The following is a 17,200-nucleotide window of genomic DNA, read 5'->3' on the forward strand; positions in this document are numbered from 1 at the left end:
GAGTAATAGGTTAGGTCAAACAGCTTCTATAGGGTAAATTGTAATTCAATTGGCCACCTGCACGTGTCCTAACGTGATTATACAAGTTACAATTTCATTGGCTACCTATGTGTGGCCAGGTTTTTGCTCTATAAAAATTAGTCTGTGGGGCGCCTGGATGGCTCAGTTGTTAGGTGTCCTCCTTCGGCTCGGGTCATGATCCCAGGGTCCTGGGATCAAGCCCCCACATCGGGCTCCTGCTCTGCGGGAAGACTGTTTCTCCCTCTCCCACTCCCTCTGCTCTGTTCCCTCTCTCGCTGTGTCTCTCTCTGTCAAATAAATAAATAAAGTCTTTGGGAAAAAAAAAAGTCTGTGAGGCTGGGAAGGGTCACTCTCCTTGGAGCAGGCCCTGGCCGGTCAGTCTGATTTCTAATGCTTGGCATAGTTTAAAGCTTTGCATAACTTCAACTTTGTTACTTCTAATGCTTAGCATAGAATAAAGCTTTAAAGGGGCACCTGGGTGGCTCAGTGGGTTAAAGCCTCTGCCTTCGGCTCAGGTCATGGTCTCGGGGTCCTGGGATCGAGCTGCACATTGGGCTCCCTGCTCTGCAGGGAGCCTGTTTCCTCTCTCTCTCTCTCTGCCTGCCTCTCTGCCTACTTGTGATCTCTGTCTGTCAAATAAATAAATAAAATCTTTAAAAAAAATAAAGCTTTAAATAACTTTCACTTGTCTCAGTCTCATTTCGTTTAATAATGGACCTAACACTAAGCGAAATCAGCCCGTCCCAAAAAGACGAGTACTGTATGATTCCACTCATAGGAGGCATCAAAAGAGTGAGATTCACAGGAACACAAAGTAGAATGATGCTTGACCAGGGTCTGGGGAGGAGGAAGAAATAGGGAGTTAGTGTTGAATAGAGAACAGAGTTTCAGTTTCGCAAGATGAAAAAGTTCTGGAGATCCGCTTCACAACAACATGAACACTTCACACTACTGAGGTGGACACTAGAAAATGGTGAGGATAATTAGCCAAAAAAAAAAAAAAAAAAAAAGGATAATACGATCTGGGCAGCTCATAGGATTGTTAAGGAGAACCAGCTGAGTCTACCCTGAAGAAATTCTAACTTGGTAGGGTTTGGGGTAGGAGTTTAACAGCTCACTCTGTGTATCCCCAGTGTCTAGAAAAGTGACGCCCAGGATACTTCATGCTTATTAAATGGGTACAAAATCATGAACTCATCCTTGGAAAAATATGGTTTTAAATTATCTCAATGAAATGTTATATTTCAAACCCCAAATTTTGGCCTAAAAATACATTACTTGTGAAGCTTCTTGTGAACTTGCAGTCATTTGAAGATTTAAAGTTCAAAACAGGTGCCTGGACGGTGCAACTGGTTGAGTGTCCAACTCTTGGTTTTGGCTCAGGTCCTGATCTCAGGGTCATGAGATTGAGCCCCGTGATGTGCTCCGTGCTCCAGGGGGAATCTGCTTGGGACTCTCTCTGTCTCTGGCTCTGCCCCTCCACAATCTCTCTCAAATAAATAAATAAATAAATCTAAAAAAAAAAAAAAGTTCAAAACAACCACAACAAACAAAAATGTTAGTTCCCTCCCCCTACTCAGTCTCTCTTTTTCTTAGAGGCCTGAAAGACAGGACGCGGAGAGGAGAGGGGAAAGTAATCCTTAAAACCTGGCCCCTCGCAATTGGTGACATTTCATTAAGGCTTGTAGATGACCATAGTTCACTGTACGCCAACCGACTGGAATTTAAAGGTTTGTAGATTATCTAATTGTATTCTATCAACCTTCATTTCATGGTTTTGGTCATTATACTGTGGTTCATTATGAGAATGTCCCGGTTTGGGGGAAATTCATCCTGTTTGGTTTTCCTCGTATTGTTAAACCTTACTTCAGTGGATTTTATTTATTTTCACAGCTTTTGTCTCTGGCAGTGCCCACTCTCCCACTGCCACCGGGGAGACCCTTCTTTGGGGAATGAACCTGGCTCCGGGATGCCTGTAGCTTTTAGTTCTGTGGGGTAGCCGGTGATAGTCAAAGCACTCTCATTCCCACTGCATGACTGTAAGGAAGGGGCAGAATGTCCGTCAACCTGGGTTTTCCTATTTTCCAAAGGAGGGGTTGAGACCGGGGCATTCCTTAGGGTCCTCCCTCCCCCAGGACATTTATTACTGGTCTAAAGGGAAGGGCAGTAACCAGACTCTTGACCCCAGGAAAGTGAGGTAGTGTCATCTTCCCCAGAAGCCAGGGGCAGGTGTGAATTTCCTGAGCAGCCACACCTGTGTCATTCTCACATCTGGAGGGTCTGGAGGAGGGAACCCAGCCTGTGTGTTGCACAGTAAGGGGGCTTTGGAGTGTCCAGGACGGCACTCCCCACCAACTGTGTGGCTTTGGGCAGGGCTTCCCACCGCTCTAACTCTCAGCTCCCTATTCTGTAAGAAAGGGAAGATCCTCTCTTCCTCCCATCTGGAAGGACTGGATGAGATACTGCAAGTAAGTCACCTGTCACAGTACAGAATGCAGGCACAGCCAATCCGAGCCCCCTCCCTGCCTGCCTCCAGCCTGGGAGAGAGAGCCAGGGAGCCCGCAGTTTTCTGCCAACATGATCAGCACAGGTGTCTGGGCCAATGAGGGCAGCATCCCCCCCTCACACAAAGACACTATTGTTCCAGCACAGGAACTGGACATGAACGTGACTCTTGCCGGTGGGGGAAGGGCAGGGCAGAGGCAGGGCTGTGAGCAGAAAATAATGCCACAGAAAGCTCTGCTGCCTAAAAAGGGCCTCGTGGCCTGCTCGCATCCTGAAAAGCTCTTTTCTGGGGCTTTAACCCACAAGTGTTCTTGGTGCCCAGGAGTGTTCCTTGCGATGCACTCTATCTGCTGGCTTTGACTGAGCCTATGCTGGGCCTTCTGTCCATCCATCCGTCCTTCCCGCAGAGCAGCCGGAGTTCTCACCCACCCCACCTTGTCTCCCTCGAAGCTCACGCCCTGGGAAGTACTGGGGGAAAGTCCCGAAGCACATCTAGATTAGTCTGTTACAGAGTACTACAGACTGAGGGACTTACACAACAGAAATGCATTTTCTCACGATTCTGGAGGTGAGACACCCAAGATCAAGTTGTCGGCAGGACTGGTTTCTCCCCAGGCCTCTTCCTTGGGGGCACAGATGGCCATCTTCTCCCTGTGTCTTCACATAATTTCCCTCTATAACTGTGTCCAAATTTCCTCTTCATATAAGGACACCAGTCAGATTCCGGCCTGCCTCGATGACCTCACTTTATCTTACTTTCCCGTTAAAGTCCTTATCTCCAAATACAGTCACATTCAGAGGGAGGATAGTACTTCCTGGACATGAATTTGGGGGAACAAAATTCAGCCCGTGACACCATTTTACAGGTGTCTAGCACCCCCTGAGAGCAATTGTGGCCTGGAATCAGGTTAGGATCCCCCCCACCCCATCCTCCTTTCTCCGCTTCCTACACCCCCACCCACGCCACCATTGGCCTGCCTCCAAGAGGAAGAGGATGGTGGCAAGGATAATCCTCAATCTACTTCCCCACCAATCCTCAGATTTGAGGTCAGGCAAGGTCATGTGCTGGGCACAGGCAGGAGGCGGAGAGGGCCAGAAACTCTAGGGCAGTGCTTTTCAAACTTTTCTGTGCATAGGAATCACCGGGCGGGGGGGGGGGGGGCAGAGAGCAGTCCTTGTTAACCTACTGATTCTGAGATAGCCTATCTGGGGGAAAGCCAGAGACTCTGCATTTCTAACAAGCTCCCAGATAATGCTGATGTTCTTGGTCTACAGGTCACACTCCAAGGAGTAGCAACGTTTAGACCAGCACCGTCCATTAGAAATACAATGGGAGCCATTAAAATTAAAATGAGAAAATTTTAAATTTTCTAATAACCACATCAAAAAAAGGAAAAGGAAACAAGTGAAATTAACTCATGTTTTCAACCCAATAAGCACTAGTATTTCAGAACACTAAGTCGTGTAAAAATCCTTAATAAGAAATTTTAGGCTGGAGCCCCTGGGTGGCCGAGTCTGTGAAGCATCTGACGCTTGATTTCAGCTCAGGTCATGATCTCACGGTGGTCCTGAGAGCAAGCCCTTTGCTGGGCTCTGTGCTCAGCTGGGAGTCTGCTTAAAATTCTCTCTCCCTCTCCCTCTGCCCCTCCTCCAGCTTGTGCATGAGTGGTCTCGCTTTCTCTCAAATAAATAAATAAATATCTTTAATTAAAAAAAAGAAAATTTAGGCTCCTTTTGTACTCAGTCTTCAAAAGCCAGCAGGGATCTTATATTTATAGCACATCTCAGGTCAGACTCTAAATACTTGATCACAGAATTTGTTATTGAAAAAGTAGAGGGGGCGCCTGGGTGGCTCAGTGGGTTAAGCCTCTGCCTTCGGCTCAGGTCGTGATCTCAGGGTCCTGGGATCGAGCCCCACATCGGGCTCTCTGCTCAGCAGGAAGCCTGCTTCCCCCTCTCTCTGCCTGCCTCTCTGCCTACTTGTGATCTCTCTCTCTCTCTGTCAAATAAATAAGTAAAATCTTAAAAAAAAAAAAAAGTAGAATCATACACCTAAGTTATTCCAAACATACTTCACAGTTTCCCAAAAACTGGAACTGGTACCAACTTTTCAATTTAAATTTAAGTTCATTAAGGTTAAAATTCAATTCTTTGGTGCCGTTATCCGACTTCGGGTGCTAAACAGCTACATGTGGCCAGTGGCTTCTGTACTGGGACAGTGCGGAATTCTCAGGAGCAGGATGCTTAGAAATGAGGGGTTCTCCAGCTCCAGGGAGGACTTGGGAGGAAACAGAGTCAGGCAGCAGCCTGAGCAGGAGCCCTGGGAAGGGGCTGTCAGAAGAAAGGAGATTAACGTCACTTAACTGCACCCCAAGATCCAAGCCCAGGTATTGCCGCCTGCTCTAGAGGGAGGGGTCTAGGGAGACAAGTGGGGTCAGGTGCTGCTCCCAGGGACTGCCCCTCCATGACATTCTCATAAGCCCCAGGGTGTCTGGAGCGGGCACAGGAGGGTGAAGAGATCCCAAACCTGTCCAAGTAGGAATCGGTTGAAAATGAAGAACTATTTGGGGAAAAACAAAAAGCCTTCCTGGGGTTGGACTCTGGAGAATGTCCTGTGCACAGATCCTGACCCTGTCCCGGGAGGCAATATCAGGACCGAGGGTGACACAGAAGGCTGCTTGGGGGTCAGACGGAGGAGGAGTTTTAAAGCAAGGAGGATCGTCCTCTAGTAAAAACAAGGAGCTCCCGGCCCTTGGAATCCCAGAGAAAGACTAAAGATATCATCCCGCGCCGCTCCCCTCCACGGCACCCCCAGCAGGGAACTACCAAAGCAGAGACCCCGGGAAGCCACCTGCTGAGGGACAGCAGAGGGATGGATAATGTGGGTCCCCGCCACCCAGATGCATATGGATTCTGGATTTGGAGTAACCGCCAGCATTTGCCGCGCCTTTACATTTACTAAGTGTCCAGCACCGAGCCAAGCACGTTCATCCTCACTAAAGCCGCCAGCCTGTCCCTAATTATCCCAACTTCTCAGAGGACACGGAGTCAGAGTGGTGAAGTCAATTCTCACAGCTAGAAGGGGCTGGAGTTAGGATTGAAAAGTGGCCAGCCTCATTCCCAAGCAGGCTCCTATCACTCGCCATACTGCCTGGAAGGCGGCTCCCCCTGTCTTGCCCTCCTCCTCCTCTGCCTTAACCAGGGGGCCCCACTCACTGCGGAGGGGACAAGTCCCACACCCAGGGGGAGAGTGACAGGCCTGGATCGGCCACCGCTGCCACCGGACCCACAGTCACATTTAAAACTTCCCTCCATCTCTTGCAAGTCTTCTTGCCCTGGGATGTGCTTTCTCAGACCCTCCCTCTGCAAATGAGAGTGAGAGAGCGAGTGAGCGAGCACGAGGGGATGGGGCTGGCCGGGATCCCACCCCCACTGCCCAGCTTCCACATGGCTGAGCAGGAACTCGGGAGCAGAAGCACACAAAAGAGGGCTTTGAGGTGGCTGCAGCCAGGCCCAGGCCAATCCCCTCTCCCCCCTGGTGCTTCACTTGCCCCAATCTGGGCCTCCCTGTAAGCCTGATTTAACGGGAAACTGGGGGCCTTGAGAAGTTCCTTGTGACACAGTAATCCCAGCCTGCTGACTGGGCCACGCCCCCAGTGGAGGCAACGTCCAGGCTCCCGGAGGAGGAGGAGGACGCAGGCACCAGGTAGCCCGAAGGAGGAGCTGGTAGGTAAGTCAGTAGCATGGGTCTGGCTGGGCCAGGGAGCCCAGGACTGGGGTGAGGAGTTGGGGGGTGGGGAGACCCCATCCCAGGCTACCTCTGAAACTGAAACCAACTGGCCATTCTCCAAGTGGTGCTAGATCTACCTGATGGCAGATTCAGCAAATAAACATACAGGGCCCCCCGGTTAAGTGTGAATTTCAGATGAGCAACAAAGACTTTTTTTAGTGTAAGGATGTCCCAAGTATTACGTGGGATATACTTATGCTTCAGACGTCTTTGTTGTTCACCTGAAATGGACACGAGATTGGACATTCTGTATTTTATCTGGCAACCCTAGATAGCAGGGAAACAGCCTCACCATGAGATGGGGGTGAATGTTTTTTCATTGTATACAGTTTAAAAACTCAAAATTAATTAGATTGTGCATACTTTTAAAAGAGCTGCTGTACTGACTTTAGCCCTTTATTTCGAGGCTCTGGGATCTTGTCCTAATGATCTGCTTAACTAGCTGGGGTGACCAGCCACTATCTCTCCCGTCTAATCTCAGTTCTATCAGACCTCTCCATTCCTGTTCCAGCAAAGCCCCAGTGAGAGAGGCCACACCAGTATTTCAGTCTGTCTCTGGGTCCACACAGTTGGAAGTCTACCTGCCAGAGAGAAGGCTTAGATCTGGTTTCTGCTTGTGGGTTCCCTGCCCGGGCTGGAGCTGGGAAATGGGAGAGGCAGGGAATTGGGAGGTCCTCGGATATCCCCTGGGATCCTCCCAGTCTCTCTGGGCACACTGGGGCAATGATCGGTATGATGCTAAGAAAGGGAAGGGATATCATGTTTTAGAGCAAAAAACTCCGTGGTGTTTTCTGTACTCTATTTGGTGGGTACAGTTATTATCCCCAAATTGCAGATGGGGAAACTGAGGCTCAGAATGGTTAAACAACTTGCCCAAGGTCATGCGGGTGCTAAATGACAGCTCTCATTTCCAACCCAGGTTTCTCTGACCCTAAAGGGTTTTCTGTAACACCCATTGTCCTAGGGACTTAGCCTGGAGAGGTCTTGGCCCTCGCTGTCAAAGTGGTGGTTCAAGTCCCACCTTTGTCACTTACCAGTAATGAACAGGGGACGGAACTGGCAAGTGGGAACCTGGTCAGAGAAAGGAGCAGGGTGGTGACGGCTTCTTTAAAGGTCCTGGGGATGTTTAGACAGGACAAGAAAAGATCTGGAAACAGGAGCGCTGTCTCCAAAGATACTCAGTGGGTTGAGCAGGTTGTCATGTGGGCGACAGATGAGCTTTGTTCCGGTGGCCGAGCACTGCCTCTGTGCACGTTATTTAATTTCACCTTCATGACCCTCCTTCCACCCCCCTTTGACAGGGGACAGCCAAGACTCAGGTTAAATTACATAGCTTGCAAGTGGAAGAGACAGAATTTGAACCCAGGTGCAACTTTTGCCACCAGAGGCTGCGTCTCGGTGCCCACGGGAAGTCACAGCTTGGGCGCAAGGCCTGATCCCTGGCTAGTTCTGGTTGTGCGACAGCGGCCATGTCACTTACTCTCCCCCAGGGTCTGCTTCTTCCCATGTAAGATGGGGAGAATAATGCCGGCTCTGGCTCTGAGATACGGATTTGGAATTACACAGGGCATCACAGAGCACAGAACACACACCCAGTATTCTGGTTACGTAACTAGTCCTCCCCACTCCTGAGAATGAATGTACTGGAGAAGGAACCATCCGCTAGGCTGGGAAGTTTCTGAGATTCCCCTTTGGGCTGGAGAGGGAGGGCCACAGACAGAAGGAGGGATTGCTTTATTCTGCAGCAATCATGTAACTTCAGAATGGGGGTCAAAGCTAGGTTCTCCCTGACTGCACTGGCTTATCTTAAGAACTAAGGTTTGCGGTATTTTTGTGTGTATTCCTTCTCGAAGGAGTGTTTCCCAAAGTGTAGCCCAAGGATCATTTTCTTCAAGGCCATGGCTGGGCGGGGGCTTGGGGGAGTGGGGTGCTGCTTTAAAATGCAGATTCCTGGGCCCAGTTTGGCCCTCTTGAGTCAGAATCACGGGTGAGGGGCCCAGGCCCCTGCATTTCTACCAGATTCCTTAGGTAATTCTTAGGCACTCAAAAGTTCGAGATGCACTGTTCTGAAACAATAAGAGAACGGTCTGTCCAGACTACTGCCCCCTTGACTTCCTATCCCAGGGAGGAGGCTGCCTGGAAAGGCCAGGACAGAAACGAGCCCCTTATTTTTCTGAGGACTCTGAGTTTTCCGGAGGCAGCATGTCAGAGAACGTGAGTACCCCTGTGCTCTGGTCTCCCCTCCCTCTCTCCGCCCTCCCTCCCTCCCTTCCTCCCCATTTCTCTATTGTTTGGTCTGCTCAGGACCCTTATGGGCACTCACCTACACAACCCCACCCATGACCCCACCCGAAGGGAGAAGGCCTAACAGTGACCTTGGACCAAAGCACTAGTGTAGGATGTGGGCAGGCTCATTTGCACTGGCTTGCTCTGGCTGACAGGGGACTCTCCCTGCTTTTTCCTGACTTCTCCCTGCCTAGGTGGGCACATTCCGTGTGGTCCCTGAAGAGGAACAGGAGCTCCGTGCCCAGCTGGAGCGGCTTACAACGAAGGATCATGGACCTGTCTTTGGCCCATGCAGCCAGCTTCCCCGCCACACCTTACAGAAGGTGAGGTGACCCAGGGTGCAGGGAGGGGTGGGCTAGGGTGGCCTAAAGCGAAGGAATGTTGACAACATCCTCTCTCCTGTAGGATGGGTCCAGCCCCAGCTCTCCAGGCTATCCTGGAGCTAATGGACTGGCCTGTTCTAGGGGCCATCCTGGAGGTTGGGGCGATGGCAGCAACTGGGCTGACCAGACATCGAAGCCGGCCTAATCCAAGACTATAGCACCAATAAAGTCCCTTGATATCAATGCCAGGACCTAGGACCTTTGCATGAGGGCTCATCCTAGGCTCAGATATGAGGAACATTGGTTTGCAAGTGGCTCAGGGAAACAGGAATCCAACGGCCGCCCCCACTGAATAGGCAAGAAGCCCGAGTTGTAGAATCAGACCTAACTTTCAACTTGCTGTGTGACCTTGAGCAAGCTGCTTTCCCTCTCTGGGTCTTGCCTTTTGTACCTCTGAAAGAAGACCGTTGGACCAGCTCAGAGAGGATCAGACTGTGCTCTGCGGAAAGTGGCAGAGCTGTCTTAGGGCCGAGCCGAGCCTGGGCTCCTAGCTTCCATCTCTGCTACCAAGGGAAAGGTGCTGCGAGTTCCCCCAGACCAGAGTCCCCCTCCTTTGCCTTCCCATCACTCCTGCTGTCCACGGAGAGACCTGCCTGAGGCATACAGACCCAGCCAAAGGGAGGAATATGGGGCAGGGGACAGGCTGCCCTCTTCAGGGTATCTTTGGTTTGGGAAAGATCAGACTCAAGCCTGGAAGGCTGCAGGAGGAAGTGACTCAAAGTCCCCCTTCGAGTGTGAGCCCCAGCTCCACCCCTTCCTGTCTGGGTCACCCTCACCTCTAGGGGCCTCAGTCTGCTCATCCTGAGAATGGGGTATGAATACCCACCTTGCGGTGATGGGTGGCGGCCTTCACTATTTCAAGGCCATAGCGCAGTGCTCCGTGGGGGCAGACACCTTTGGCGGTCTCCTGCCAACAAACCCAGGATGGGCACTGTGACTCAATGTTCGGCCGCGAAAGTAGCTGGCGGTCTCAGGTGCTGCCCGTGCAGGTGGTGCTCATGGGGGCAGAGGATCGGTGGCCCCAGTGGCAAGCCCTTGGCCCATGGGCCGCGCTGGCCCTGGCAGGAGCCTCCTGGTTCGGGCGTCCTGCTCCGCACGCGCGCGCCAGTCTGTGACTTGCTGCCTCCACCTGACCCTGTTCCAGGCCAAGGACGAGCTAAACGAGAGGGAGGAGACCCGAGAGGAGGTGGTGCGAGAGCTGCAGGAGCTGGTGCAGGCCGAGGCGGCGTCTGGGCAGGAGCTGGCCCGGGCGGTGGCCGAGAGGGTGCAGGGAAGGGACAGCGCCTTTTTCCTGCGCTTTATCCGCGCGCGCAAGTTCGACGTGGGGCGCGCCTACGAGCTGCTCAGAGGTGAGACCCCCGCAGGAGGCACCGCCTCCCGAAGCCCGGGGCTGGGAGGCGGGGAGGCGGTGCCGGTGGCCCAACCCAGGCACGGGGGAGACTGTCCCCTCCATTCCCCACGCGTTCCCTGCCCCGTGAGAACCACTCTCCCCGAGCCTCCTTATCCTCACCCGGAAAATGGGGTGTGAACTCAGCAGCCTCCACATTCCTAGAGCTCTGGCTCCCCTCTCCTCTCTCCAGGTCCTGGAGAGCCTTCCCCTCCCCGACCCCAGCCCAGCGAGGCAGGAAAGGCCGGTGTGTGGCCCCTTGCCCTGCAGGTACCTAAGCCTCATACAGAATGGGACTGGAGATGATGCCAGCCACGGGAAGGAGCCCTGAGGACAGACCTGCCCAGGCCCGCTGGCTGCCTGAGGACAGGTTTCCTAAGGAAATCCAATCCTTGGTGCCCCTGGAAAGAAAGGGGTGTCCGAGCAGGCCCTCCCCAAGCCTACACATTCTCCTTCTCTTACTTCTTCCTTCCTTCCCCAAGAGTGAATTCACAGCCACACTGTGCCAACCACTCTTTTTTTTTTTTTTAAGATTTTATTTATTTATTTGACAGACAGAGATCACAAGTAGGCAGAGAGGGAGGAAGGGAAGCAGGCTCCCCGCTGAGCAGAGAGCCCGACCTGGGGCTCGATCCCAGGACCCTGAGATCATGACCTGAGCCGAAGGCAGAGGCTTTAACCCACTGAGCCACCCAGACACCACCCAACCACTCTTTTAGGCCAAAGGATGCAGCAGAGAACCGAGCGGACGGGAGCTGCCTCCGAGGGCTTCATAGGCTAACGGCGGAAACAATAAGCCAGAGAAATAAAGCTCCCTAGACTGTCCGGGAGTAAGAAAGGATAATGAGGAAAAATAAAGGAGACGGGTGTCACGTGGCCAGGAAGGCTCCTGGGCAAAGGGAACTTCTGAAGACAAATGCAAAGGAGATGAGATACCTCGAGGGAGGGGCAACGGGACAGAGGGCACAGCAAGGTGGTGGGGTTATACCTGGACGGTGGTAGGAATAGTGAGGAGGTCAGTGGCATTCCCAAGGCAAACGCTCCCCGAGCCCCTCTCCCGGGCCTGGTCCCTGTAGAGTTGGGTGGTCGAGAGAGTCGGAGACTTGTTGAGGACAGGGAAGGGCGAGGTTTGTGGGCAGGAGACGTGCTTCTGGAATCAGGAAGGGCCTTTGGGTTCTGTGTGGGGTTGAGGCTTGATCTTGGGGGTCTTTTCTACTCCGCCAACCATGTGCCCAACAGGAAAGCCTGTACCTCTGCCCGTGGGCAAGAGAAAAATAACGATAATCGTCCTCAGATTCCGGATTACACCGCATGTTTGCACAGTTTACAAAGTCATACCTAGAATCTCCTTTGATTCCTGCAGCAGTCTGGTGAGATAGGCCAGTGGTCTCTTCCCGTGTTTTGAAGAGGAGATAAGGTGCTCCGAAAGGTTGCATGTCCTGCTGGATCACACACAGGACGAGTCCCCGTCTCTGGAATCTTCCTGTGGGCCCCTCCCCGACGGGCTGGCTCCCTGAGGGGCTCCTCTGCTCTCCCTCCTCCAGGCTACGTGAACTTCCGGCTGCAGTACCCCGAGCTCTTCGACAGCCTGTCCCCGGAGGCCGTCCGCTGCACCGTGGAGGCCGGCTACCCTGGTGTCCTCTCCACTCGGGACAAGTATGGCCGCGTGGTCATGCTCTTCAACATCGAGAACTGGGATGCTGAAGAAATCACCTTCGACGAGGTCAGTGGGGGACCACCTTCCTGGGCAGGGGAGAACTCGCAGGCAGGGCCCACGGGCCCATACATGGCTGCTGCCCCCGGGTCCCCCTACCAAGTGGGAGTGACAGCTGTGGGTCACCCTTGCCAAGTGCTGAAAGCTGAGACCACACAGAGCACGGGGATTAACGGACGGCGGGTTGGGAGAGATTCTGGAAAATGCCAGTTTCAACCTATTGAGCACCCTGAGTTCTCTGCGTATATTTACTTAACCATGAGTTGAAGAATATTCTTTTTTATTTCTTTTTTTAAATGATTTTATTTTTTTCTTCATGATAAAGGTACTCGGTAATTCCCATCACCTATATACCTGTTCCCCAACCCCCCCTCCTCTGATGACCATCAGTTTGTGCTCTATAGTTAAGAGTCTGTTTCTTGGTTTGCCTCTTTGTCTTTTTTCCACTTTTATTTGTGTGTTTCTTAAATTCCACAGAAGAGTGAAATCATATGATGTTTGTCTTTCTCTGATGGACTTATTTCACTGAGCATCACACTCTCTAGCGCCTTCCATGTCATTGCAAATGGCAAGATTTCATTCCTTTCTATGGCTGAGTGATGGTCCATTGTACTTATATACCCTGTCTTCATTCATTCGTCCGTTGATGGACACTTGGGCTGCTTCCGTAGTTCGGCTATTGTAGATAACACTGCAGTGAAGATACGAGTGTATGTGTCCCTTTGAATTAGTGTTTTTGGTCTCTGCATTTACATATGCGTGTGTGACTTTGCTTGTCAAGCCCGTAAGAGACCCACACTAAGTGGGGGAACTAGGGTTTGTCTTGGGAGAACATCGTCATGTGCCTCCAAGCCTTTAAAAAAAAAAAAACTGTGCAGACTCACTTAAGAAGATGTTATCTCATTGTTCCAGCATCATTTATTGAGAAGTCCGTTTTTTTTTCCCCGGTAACTTGAGATGCCATCTTTATCGTAGCCTATATTTTCATCTACATTTGGGTCTATTTCTGGACTTGTAGTCTGTGCCAATGGTTTCTTTCTATTCATGTTCCAATACCACAATGTTTTAATTACAGGTTGTGTGGGATGTTTAATATGTTAGGGTTAGTTCTGTCGTTATGACTCTTCTTTTTCAGGGCTTTTCTAGCTATTCTTCTATGTCTACTTTTTCCTAGAGAGTTTAGGAGCCTGCTTCCTGGAGTCTGCTTCCTCCCCTCTCTCTGCCTGCCTCTCTGCCTGCTTGTGATCTCTGTCTGTCAAATAAATAAATAAAATCTTTATTAAAAAAAATAAAAAATTAAATCAAATTAAAAAGACTATTTAAAAATATTTTTCCTTATTATGTAAGTGATATCTATTTATTAGAAAATGCAAAAATATCATAAATTAAAAATCATACACCATTCTACCACTCAGAGATTTCTATCATTTCATATCCTTCCAATCTACTTTTTCTAGAAATATGCACACACATGCACACATACACATATTTTTTCTTATAAAAATCATACCCTACAATAATATATCATGATTGAATATTTTCCTGTATCATCATATATTTTATATAATATATATATTAGTATATATTTTTATATAAAAATAATAATATATAAAATTATATATCTATAATTTTAACTGTTCCAGAATATTCCATGGCATGAATGTACCATTTCATCAGTCCCTTATTGTTGGGCATTTAGGTTGTTTCCAGTGTTTCTACTATTAAAAGGGTACAGGGATAAACACTCTAGCATCTCACCATGGGTATGACATTCAAGGTTATTTTCTTGAGACACATACCCACAGATGTGGAATGGGCCATTTTTTAAAGCCTGTGACAAATTTTCTCCAGTAAAGGATGTACTCATTAGCTCTCCCCTCAGGACCTTAAGCCTTAATTATCTTTGCACGTTGGGTCTTATGGTCCGTCCACTCTGTATCCAAGATCTTGCAGGCATATTGTTTCATCCTGGAGAAGCTACTAGAGAATGAGGAAACTCAGATTAATGGTTTCTGCATCATCGAGAACTTCAAGGGCTTTACCATGCAGCAGGCCGCCGGACTTCGGGCTTCCGATCTCAGGAAGATGGTGGACATGCTCCAGGTGAGGCCTCCGCCCTCTGTCCTGCAGGAACCTCACACAGGTGAGGAGGCCGGGAAGCTGGGCCCAGGTGCCCCACTTAAGGGCGCTGGCCGGCACCCGAGAAGAAGACCACCTAGCGCCATCTTAAGGAATGACAACCACAAAGGCTGGCTTGGTGATCCACATTCATTCCTGAACGCCTTGAGAGCAGACCCTTCCTCCCCTCTGCTTCATTTTACAAACCTTGAAGCCAAGGCTCAGAGACTTGAGTGACCTCTCAAGGTCATAAAACTCTAAAGTGGCAGAGGCCAGACTTGAACCAATACCTTCGGACCTGGGATCCCCTTCTCTGTCCAGACATGTCACACTGCTCCTCTTTGAATGTGACTTTGTCCCCAGGAAGGGATGATTGCTAATGTCCCTGACAGCTCACTCCTGAATACTGAATATTGACGTGTTCAGAAGTCTGCTTTATGTTTATCCGGGAAAGGAGGGGTGGGAGATGGGGGTCATGGTGGGGGGCGGATGTTGAAGGGCAGTGAGGTATGACAGCAGTGTCCTTGGGGTCTATAATAGTTTTCAGTCCACTCTGTGGGCAGTTGGGTTTGAAAAAGCTCGGTCACCTAAACACCAAGCAAGGCTATCGTGTCATTTCCTCACTTCACCTAATGGCAAGGGGTTGTACACCAACAGGGAGAGGGCTGGGCTGTGTGGCCTCTGGGGCTCCCTCCCCATGACTGGCCCAGGGATGGAACCCTTAGTGAGCTATCCTTTGGAGCAGCCATGTGATGAGACCAGTCTGTCCTCGAGCCAGTGGGAGGCAGTGGGGCAGTGAGTGGGAGCCTCCGACGCCACCGGGGCCATGGGCTGGGGCCCTCTCTGTCACTGCAGGATTCCTTCCCAGCCCGGTTCAAAGCCGTCCACTTCATTCACCAGCCGTGGTACTTTACCACGACCTACAACATGGTCAAGCCTTTTCTGAAGACCAAGCTGCTCCAGCGGGTAAGTGCGTGGCCACGCAGGGAGGGCGCTCACCGATTCTCTGGCTGTAGCAGGAAAGCGCTCCTGAGACAAGGGGGATGAGGCTGGGAGGGGGAGCGGATCCCACCTGAGCCCTCCTCAGACCCTGTGCGTGGTCCTGAGCTGAGTGACAGCACGACAGGGAGGACTGTGGAGATGGACACCATCAGGCACCTGAGGCATGCTGTGCCTTTCTCCTCCTGTCCCTTTTTTCCCCTCCGTCCCCCATCCTGAGGGCACCCCTCACTCAGCTCTGTCTCCTCGGCTTCCCTGCAGGTCTATGTCCACGGAGATGACCTCTCTGGCTTCTTCCAGGAGATCGATGAGGACATCCTGCCCTCCGACTTTGGGGGCACACTGCCCAAGTATGATGGCAAGGTCGTTGCTGAGAAGCTCTTTGGCCCCCGGGGCCAAGCCGAGAACACAGCCTTCTGAGGATGGCTCCTGCCACCCAACCGTAGTTAGCATCCCCAGGCTCTCCTCAGCTGTCCTGGACCCAGAAGTTTGGGAAAAGGGCTGCCCGAGGTGGCTGTGGTTCCCCTGAACCTCCCTAAGTTTGGGTGAGTTCAGGTGTCACCATCCTTTCAAGTTGGGGGTCAATAAAGCAGGGGCAATTCCCTTGAACACGAAGAATTGGGGACAGTTCTATTCCTACCGCCTCTGGTGCTTAGGACAGTGACTTGAGTGGGGTTGAGTTTCAAAGACTCTAAGCTTCTCCATGATTTCCTTTCTAGCAGTTTTACCTCTGAGGGTCTGTGAAAATAGGCAAGGAGGCTGATTTAAAGGTCTCTCCCCTGCCAAAGTAAAATACAGTGAAATACATTAAACGGATAAGAGGGGGGATATAAAATGATCTAGCAAACACAGTAATTTCGGCGGCTGGCAGGCAGCTAAGGGCTTTTCCACGTGGGATTTGGGGGTGGAAACATCCTCGAAGGGGCTCCATTTTATGGTGGCCTGGTCCCCCCAGTTGGGCATGGCGTGATGTGTGCAGTGATGGTCAGGAGCTGGGACCCCTTTCCGGGGTGGCGGTTGTGTCCCCTCCTATGTGAGGTCTCTCCTCTAGACCCCTTGCCTTGACTGGTAGTTTTTTGCTTTTTTAAAGATTTTATTTATTTGTCCGAGAGAGAGAAAGAGAACATAAGCAGGGGGAGCGGCAGGCAGAGGGAGAAGTAGGCTCCCTGCTGAGCAAGGAGCCCGATGCTGGACTTGATCCCAAGACCGTGGGATCATGACCTCAGCCGAAGGCAGACGCTCAGCGACTGAGCCACCCAGGTGCCCCCAGCTGTGCATGCTTTGACACATGCAAACACTTTCCTTCTGTAAAGTCTGCTTTCCTCAAATGCTTGGTGGTTTTTGAGTGTGGGGTGAGAGTCCGCGTTAGAGAAGAGCTGACTGCTGGGCACCAGGCTTGTGGACATTGCCAGGCTTCTCCCCAGATCTGCCACTGACTTTCCCATGTGGGGGCACACGCTTGTGCCTGTGGTCTGGTCAGTGTCATGGCTCAGGGGCGGCTGGTCTACCTACACCTGCCTAGGTACCCCAGTATCCCAGTGATCACCCCTGGGCTTTCCCACCCTTGCCCCTCCTTGTGAGCGTGAAACACCCTGGGTACTGCGCCCACTTTTGGGGACAGAACCTTCAGCGATTTCCTGGGCTGGAGGTTTAATCCATCTGCTTTCACTCAGAAATTTTTCTGATCCACTGAGAGTCGTCGTTCCTGCTTTCCAGTGTGGGTATGTGTGCGTATGGGTACGTGTGAATGTACATTCACACACGTGCATTGATTTCTTATATCCCTTCTTTCTAGGGTGTGCAGGGTATGCTCATATCCCAGTAGCTTCTTTCTTTACAGTGATCGCAGTTGAGAGTTCATGGTCATAAATGATATTTACATAGGATGCCTGAGCTGGAGGAGGAATCATAGCGAATTATCGCGGGTGGAGGGTTGGGAGGCTTGACCGGTGAGGATTTTCCCCAAACCCTTTCTTCAAACCCTTCAAAATGCTTTC

The 17,200-nt window shown here is 51.1% G+C and overlaps 1 protein-coding gene across 1 annotated transcript; it reads left to right on the forward strand.

The window, feature by feature from the left end:
- Positions 1-2,598: 2,598 nt before the first annotated feature.
- RLBP1 (retinaldehyde binding protein 1) lies at positions 2,599-15,623 on the forward strand (the record flags this gene model as incomplete). The annotated part of the gene is made up of 8 exons (XM_080808674.1): positions 2,599-2,688; positions 8,441-8,530; positions 8,797-8,925; positions 10,130-10,334; positions 11,917-12,095; positions 14,031-14,189; positions 15,060-15,170; positions 15,465-15,623. The coding sequence occupies 8 exons, from the start codon at positions 2,599-2,601 to the stop codon at positions 15,621-15,623; spliced, it is 1,122 nt and encodes a 373-aa protein (XP_080664800.1).
- Positions 15,624-17,200: the final 1,577 nt, after the last annotated feature.

This window comes from Martes martes (genome assembly GCF_963455335.1).
Source record: "Martes martes genome assembly, chromosome: 7".
NCBI classification, from domain to species: domain Eukaryota; kingdom Metazoa; phylum Chordata; class Mammalia; order Carnivora; family Mustelidae; genus Martes; species Martes martes.